General features: G+C 42.7%; 2 protein-coding genes across 2 annotated transcripts; both read right to left on the minus strand.

Annotated features, from left to right (window-relative positions):
• Nucleotides 1-763: 763 nt before the first annotated feature.
• On the minus strand, nucleotides 764-2,312 carry LOC120902065 (mucin-2-like). The gene is made up of 3 exons (XM_040310545.1): nucleotides 1,984-2,312; nucleotides 1,186-1,908; nucleotides 764-1,117 (listed from the first exon to the last, which is right to left on the minus strand). The coding sequence occupies exons 1-3, from the start codon at nucleotides 2,039-2,041 to the stop codon at nucleotides 975-977; spliced, it is 924 nt and encodes a 307-aa protein (XP_040166479.1). The 5' UTR covers nucleotides 2,042-2,312; the 3' UTR covers nucleotides 764-974.
• Nucleotides 2,313-6,980: 4,668 nt separating this feature from the next.
• On the minus strand, nucleotides 6,981-7,478 carry LOC120901462. The gene is made up of 2 exons (XM_040309431.1): nucleotides 7,368-7,478; nucleotides 6,981-7,304 (listed from the first exon to the last, which is right to left on the minus strand). Exon 2 carries the CDS (start codon nucleotides 7,301-7,303, stop codon nucleotides 7,079-7,081), a length of 225 nt encoding a protein of 74 aa, XP_040165365.1. The 5' UTR covers nucleotide 7,304; nucleotides 7,368-7,478; the 3' UTR covers nucleotides 6,981-7,078.
• Between the last annotated feature and the right edge of the window lie 291 nt (nucleotides 7,479-7,769).

Below are 7,769 nucleotides of genomic sequence, written 5' to 3' on the forward strand. Positions count from 1 at the left end.
TTCTAAGAGTTTACACGTACCATTTATTTCCACAGAGCTGTTTGAAAAGCCTGATATTTCTTAGTATCTCTCCAGTAGATGCTGATTAATTGTATAGATGACTGAGGAAATAAAACCCCTTTGCTTCAAACATATCGTCTACAGAACCATATTTGATTAACCAACTGTTTGAGTTCGATCAATGTGTATCCATCACCCCTTAATTTAATCCACATATGCAAAAAAGTGCCCTCGTGCGCTCCTTGTTTGATAATGTTAATTCACACCTGTAGGTCATAAAATAATAATGAAGTTATTAACAATCAAAGCTCAAATTCATCCACAAGGGAAACATTAGAGTGCCGTACCGACTTTTATTCCACTCAGTGTGCCCGGTGTTAAGCTGCCTTTGTGAGTGCAAAGAGTACTTCATGTGAGTGGGTCACTCACTTGTACGTTCAACGGTTTTTAAAATGCAAAAAAATCAGCATCATCAGCATTTCTGAAGACTAAAATAATCACCATTTCGACAACACATTTCAACACGTACTAACTACACATATTTTTGGGATTACACGGCGTGAGCTTCAATTTACTTGCTTACTTATCCGGCGCTACAACCGCGTTGCGGTCTTGCCCTATCTCAGGAGTGTCTGAAACCGCTGTTGTCTCATGTTTTAAGTCGTAATAAATAGATAACGCATGACCGTTTTTAAATGTCTCTTCATAAATAGAAGACAGATTTTACCAGAAGCATGAGCGCCATTAATAAATCTGCAAAATATTGATGATGTGCTTACTGATCTACATAATTTATTCATTTCTCCAATTGCACCCAGGTAAAAGTGTTCAGTTTTAGGTAGCGCTATTACACAAATTTTGTAGAGATTTTACCATTCAAAAATAAAGCGAAACCAAACACTTAACGGAGGTATTGCTTAACTGCCTAATATACTGTTAAAATATTAAAAATAAGTGCACACAATCGAGCTCCTCTAATTGTACGCATTGCAAAGCGATCCCAAACACACCGAACAGCTGTTATGTCCTCCATTGGTGGCCTGAGAGCACGTCTGTGGCACACTGGCCATCAATCGTGCGCAACCCTTAGTGATGACCGATCGATTGTTGTTGTTAACTGTAATTAGACAGTAAGTAGATGTTAGTAAACTGTACACTAAACGTCCCGTTCGCCCTACTACTTACCATCAACGCGTTTCACAGACAGACAGGCGTACTGTGCATTATTGGGTGGAATCGGAATAGCGATCCCGAACCCGATCGGTGCCCCTGGCAGTGGCGTCGGATGGGTTGGTGGTGTTAGTATGGGGGAAGCGGACGTGCTGGACGCTGGTGGACCGGGAGAAAAGGTGGGATGGGTCGGTGGTGTTAAGATCGGCCCGCCAGGTGTGGTGCTGCCGATCGTCGTTGTTTCCGTTGGAGGAGTCGGTGGTGTAATGGTTGTCGTGTCGGGCTCAACTGTGGGTAGTGTCGGTGGCGTTATGGTTGTCGTACCAGGTTCAACTGTGGGTAGTGTCGGTGGCGTAATGGTTGTCGTGTCGGGCTCAACCGTCGGTACACTTGGTGGCAATAGGGTGGTTGTTTCCGGTTCCAGTGTTGGCGGTGCGACGGTAGTAGTGATCTCTGGGGCGATCGTTGTAGATGTCGGTGGGTTCGTTGTGGTAATGGTGGACGGTGGACAGCTTGTCGTCGTCTCCGGCACTATGGTAGGTATCGATGGTGGTGTAATGGTTGTAGGTTCCGGTGTTGTTGTTGTTGTTGTTGTTGTCGTCGTTGCAGGAGTCACGGTTGTTGTGGTAGAATCACCAGGGAATGGTAGCATCGGTCGGTTTGGTCCACATTGCACAATCTCCATCTGCGTGGTGTCACAATCTTCACAATGAAAGCACATCAGCTGCCCATTGGAGACTTAAACAAAGGATAAGGAAGAGATACACACTTAACACAACCATCCATTTATTGGCACTTACTTAACAAACTTACTGCCCACAAAGCACCCAACGAGCTGAACAACCAATAACACCTTATACAAGTCACCCATATCGCAACGGAGCAACACGCTAAAACACGATAGCACACAACACGTTATCCAAAACTGCAGCTCCGACGAGCGTTCACTGTCTGTTTTATCATAAATTCTTCGATCCCTGGATGGACCCTGATCCGGATTAGCATTTATTCGCACGCGGATAGGGTTTGTCCTTTTTTTATCACATATGCGCGCACATCACACGATAAGAGCTGCGATTGAATCAGTAATTATTTTTAAATCTCATCGATTCCTATCTGCACGGCTCAGGTGAATCACGCGCTCCCCGCCGGGACTACGTGCAGTGTTGCAATAGTGAAGAGGTGTCGCATTCGCGTACCACAATGTATCTGTATTTGGCAGCTAAAAATTGAAATTTCCAGCATTGATAAGTAGATAGACAGTTTAAGGCTTGTTTATCTACGTTCAGCTTATCCAAACTATTAGAAGATTAGTTTCGGTATTTTGTCAACAGGTCTCTTCGGACACACGTGTCGTCTGTACTTTAATTGGAGGCGAAGATAACGGTATATCCAGAATGTACCGAGTTTTTTTGTAAACACGACCCAAGGTTACCTTTCAGTTCCGATACATAGTTAAGGATTAAAGGCATCGGTTTTGTCTTGTTTTGGCACCTCAACATCATTGTTTCACACGCATCAACCTGAATCATGCCTGAATAGCACCCATGAGAGTTTAAGGATTTCGTGATATGTGTTTATCAACTTCTGATAAGACGGTGGTGTATCTGTGGTTACAATTACAGCACACCATCGATCATCAGAGCGGGTTATGACAGGGTTTATTTTAATCTATGAGTAATAGAACCCCTAGGAAGTTGCAGTCGTTTAGTCAGTCGTTTCGGGCGGAATTCCGAGCAAATGGCATGCACTTGGTTCTAGAAGCAAAGGTCAAAGGTTAACCTAAAAACAATATTTTATTCATCAAACTTTAACTCAATGAATTCCCAATTGAACCAGAATTTTCCATTCATTTAAACCGTTTTTATTTTCTCTTATTATTGTTTATTAGTTTTTCTACGATCATTTGCGTAAACTTATCGGAATATGGGCCTGCGATTTGTTATTACCAACAATTATACGCAATGAACAGACGTTCATCGATCTGGAGCGTATACCACGCGTGGATCCAGTCTTTTTAGATATTTAAGTATCTTTAGGTGTACAGGCTTGGTCATGAAATGGCCTCTTGAACACCAAGCGATCCCAGCAAGGGAAACTAGTATCGCCTGGAAGATCAAGTGTCGATTAGTCCGACTCGAAACAGTATCCATGCCTCAGTTCTGCCTATCCATTTCGGCAAAACCATGAACTTCTTAAACGATGTTTTGAAGGCCACAGCGCCAGTCCAAAGTTACTACATGGCGACCTAACCCAAAATCAAACTTATTGCAGAATAACAATAATGATAATAAAAGGATTCATTTAATAGAAAATAAAACTGATCCGTTATTATATGCAGTAACCTTTCCTTCTCCTATCCAGGGGCGGTACTGTGGTACAGTCGTCAACTCGAACGACTCAATAACTTGCCCGTCATGGGATCATGGATTCAATCCTAGAATGGACCGTCCCCCCGTAGCAAAGGATTGACTTATCCGGCTACGTGGTAATGAATTAAATCTCGAAAGCCTGTATAGGCATAGGCCGGCATGTCCGCGTTGGACGTTACGCCAAATAGAAGAAGTAGAAGATCTATCTCCTATTCAATTAGATTCTTAGAATAGCCTTTTTGTCATTTTCCAGTACCAAGGATGATCATGGAATCTGGGAGGAACAATTTTGAAAGTTATACAAGATTAAAATTATTAATAATATCAATCACTTGATGCATCAAACGTCATGCTTCAAAATAATGTTTACTGCTACCTCATAACCTTGATTTAGCTCCAATCGTTCCCTATCATACCTGCCAACGTTCATTCACGATGGAATCAACGCTATAAAAGGACTACCGTTTCCGGTGCGGAAAAAGCAACACGTGAGAGCAAAAACCCGAACCCAACTTCCGGCCTTGCGAGAAAGGGAAATTAGAAGCACGGCTACAACATCACATCGCATGCGCTGCGTTTGGGTGACCCAACCATCACGGTTTCAAGATCATCACGGCAGTTTATTGCCCGCGAGATAAGAGCGTCGCACTCTGGCGGCTTTCTGCTCGTGTACAAATTAACCCGAATCAGAGTACAATGAGGTTCATTTATCCCGGCCCCCGGTCGCCCTAAGCCGTATTTAGCTGCATCTTCACGGGATCTTGGAACTGTTTGGGCGTTTGGAAGAGGTTGATCAAAGAAATAAAGAGAGTAAAGAGAGAGAGAGAGAGAGAGAGAGAGAGAGATAGAGAGAGAGACATTAGACAGCAGTCCGCGAGCATGTCATCGGTTAATCGCTAAAGAATGCATCCCGTTGTACCACCACCATCATCACACACGGAGGTGGAGGGCGTTGGTTGATTGAAGGGATTTGGACAAACTGGGCAAACGTATGTACATCTCACCGGGCAGAACGAGCCCATTGCATTGGTGTGATTATGCGTCGCTGCTGCTGCGTTTGTCGATGCGTTTAATAACTTAATTATATGCACAGCGGTGCCCCGTGGAGGCCTGAACCAGGGTTTCCTTCAGACCGTTTCTAACACCAACTTGGTTTAGATGTTTAGCAGCGTGTTCGGTTGGAAAGTTGTTGATTTTTCTGTTCCCTTATGCTTGTTCCCGATGTTGTTACGGTACGGATTGTACGTGTGCAGCATACGGTGCAGTAAAATGGCTTAATTAAACTCTATCCCACGCACAATTTATTTGAATGCGTAATCGTTCCATTTACTGTGGGATGGAGGAGAGCGACTGAGACGGTCAATGGGGCGCACACAAAAAAGAATTAAATTGTTGTTAATGTGTGGGAATTTGAGGATGCAAATTTCAACACAAATTCAATCCTTTTTCAGATAGTTGATTTTTTAAATTGTTGAACAAATCAAATTCATTGACAGAATGATTGCTGATGTTTAGCGTAGTCGTGGTGCTAACCATTTTTTTCTAATTTTCGAATCCATTTGTCCGAACTCCTCCTCCATGTATGCATCTCCGTTAGAATCGATAACGACCCTTGAATAATGCTCAAGTTGAACTAAAACATATGCGTGATATTGTCTGATGTAGATCTTTTATAGAGGAGCGAACGACCAGTGCTGCAAAATGCCATGAGCATCACGAGATGTTCACCAACGAAAACAATGAGCATATCCGTGGTAGCTTGATGCTCATTGCTGATACTCATTGAAAGTGCGTCATGACATGCCGAACGTGACGTGCGGGCGCTTGAGTCAAACGTGAAACTGTTTCAGTCCGCAACACTCATGACTGAAACGAAGCTCAAATCAGCTCACGTACACAACTGAGATGATCATAGATGAGACTCAAATAGCTGTTAGATGAATCACATGCTTGATGACATTTTGTTTAGCGCCCATCTCTTGATCACTCACATGGTCACGATATTTTCTGTCGGTGATAATCACGACATTCTTGAAATATGCTTGGCGTGTGGTCCAAAGCAACAAAATGAGCATGCTTTCTCGCGCTGTCTGGTTTGATGGTCTGTCAGGTCAAACAGAGCGAGAAAACATGCTCATTTTGTTTCTTAGAACCACTCACACGCACCACACATCTCCCATGATTATCGTGATGATCATCGACAGAAAATGTCGCGACCAAGTGACTGACCAAGAGTTGGTTGCACACAATGTCACCAAGCATGTGATGGTCGCACCAACTGTTTGAGTCTCACCTCTGATCATCACAGTAGAGACATGACATTTTGTTTCAGCCGGAATTTGTCATGACTATGTCAGTGACATTTTGCGGAACTGATCACAGTAAAAAAAGTCATGACAAAGTGACTGACCAAGCGATGGCCGCAGAAATGTCACGAAGCCTGCATTGATCACACGAATCGTTTTGAGTATCACCATTGGTTATCACAATGGAGTACGTGACGCTGACATGGATTTTGTTTCAGTCAGATTTTTTTTATGGCATTGACAGTTTGCACATTTTGCAGCACTGAGAACGCCAGCAATTGCAAGAAAAGAGCGCCATGTAACCCCGTGCGTTCCAATCGAACGGCGTACGCTCTCTTGCAACGCTCCATGCGCATGTTTGGGGCGTATGTTCAGGGCGCTCTGTAGCTGTTTGGCTGTGGTTGCTACAATAACTCAGCACATTGGCGCCAACTTCTCTACGCGTTGCCGATTTGAAACATTTGATTTTTTTAAATTTGTACCGCTCAATTATTAAAATTTGACCTGATAAAAACCATTACGGAAAAAGGTTGAAGCTAGCAATGTAATTAGTTCGAGGATTAGATTACAATACAGACTGGATTGAAGGGTTTTGTGAAACCAATTAGGATTTGGCTGGCACATACTTTGCTTTGCTGAACTCATTTAAACTACTGAATCTACTTCAAAATAACTAAACAGGTCCATTGCTTGACCAACCTGATGATTAAACACCCGTTGTCATTTAGATGGCTTATTCACCATAAATACGATTAGCGGAAGATCTCCTATAACGTAGAAGCGTATACACAAATAACAACGCCAATAATTACAACAGTTCTCCGTTTAAAAGTGGTCCTTAAATATTCATCTCCCCTATTGGTTTTAGACTTCCAAACGTCCTCAGATTCGACCAATAAGTTTGATTAACTCCAAAGTTAAAAAAAACAACAATGTGCTAATCAAGTCCTATTCAAGCAATCAAATGATAATAACAATTTACCCCTAATTGAATGTTATATACATACCAATGTCTCATTATTTTACCTTTTCCATAAGCCAACTAAACTCTATAATCAAACAGCCTTATCGTGTAAGTAAGACTGTTGCTGAATACTAACCTATATTTGAAAAATCGTAAATTGTCAAGCAATTTGAACCAATGAACTGCTCAACTAGCAAATAGTTCACTTTATGGTTAAATGTACTTCACTAAATTTATTAACCAATCTTCATCACCCTCATCACAGCTCAACTGTGTTCACTGGTCTGTCGTTGCCCTTTCGATTGCTCCATTTGAAAAATGTAGTTTGCCATCGCTTCCGATTCGGCCCGCTCTCGTCGGGTAATAAACGGACGATACACAGCGCGGTACGTGTAGAGCAGCGATCCCGTCACCAGAATGGTTCCACCGACGACTGCCACCGGAGATCCTTTCAGCATTTGGAACATGCGCGAAATAGCGGGCATCGACATGCTGCAAGTAAATGGCGCACATTAACATTCTTTAACGTGTATTTTGATATCAAACACAACTTACATTGCTGATTTGTTTTGTTGTTTACGTTCCTTTGGAGGTAGTAGTCGCTGACTCGGTGGCGGTAGTACCGGTGCGTTGTTGTTGCAGCTGCCGGAAGGTTGGTTGAAACACGTAAAATCCACCGCCGATTCCGAATACCGAGATAATCAGCAGTTCCGGTATGCGCGATCGACCGTATCTCATCCTAAAATGGCAAAACAAATGTTAGTTTAACACAATTGTTGCTTAATTTACGAGCGAAACGAACCTGCTGCCACGGGAGAAGAAACAGTTTGTTTTGATGTCTCTTGCATAACAACAACCGGTCCGTGTGGATGTGAAGGACACACCGAGCACGTTCTCCGGTCACTGCGTTGACAGTTGAAAAGTGTATGGAATAATTTAAAAAATGACCGTTTCATC

Source organism: Anopheles arabiensis, chromosome 3 (genome assembly GCF_016920715.1).
Source record: "Anopheles arabiensis isolate DONGOLA chromosome 3, AaraD3, whole genome shotgun sequence".
In the NCBI taxonomy this organism is placed as follows: domain Eukaryota; kingdom Metazoa; phylum Arthropoda; class Insecta; order Diptera; family Culicidae; genus Anopheles; species Anopheles arabiensis.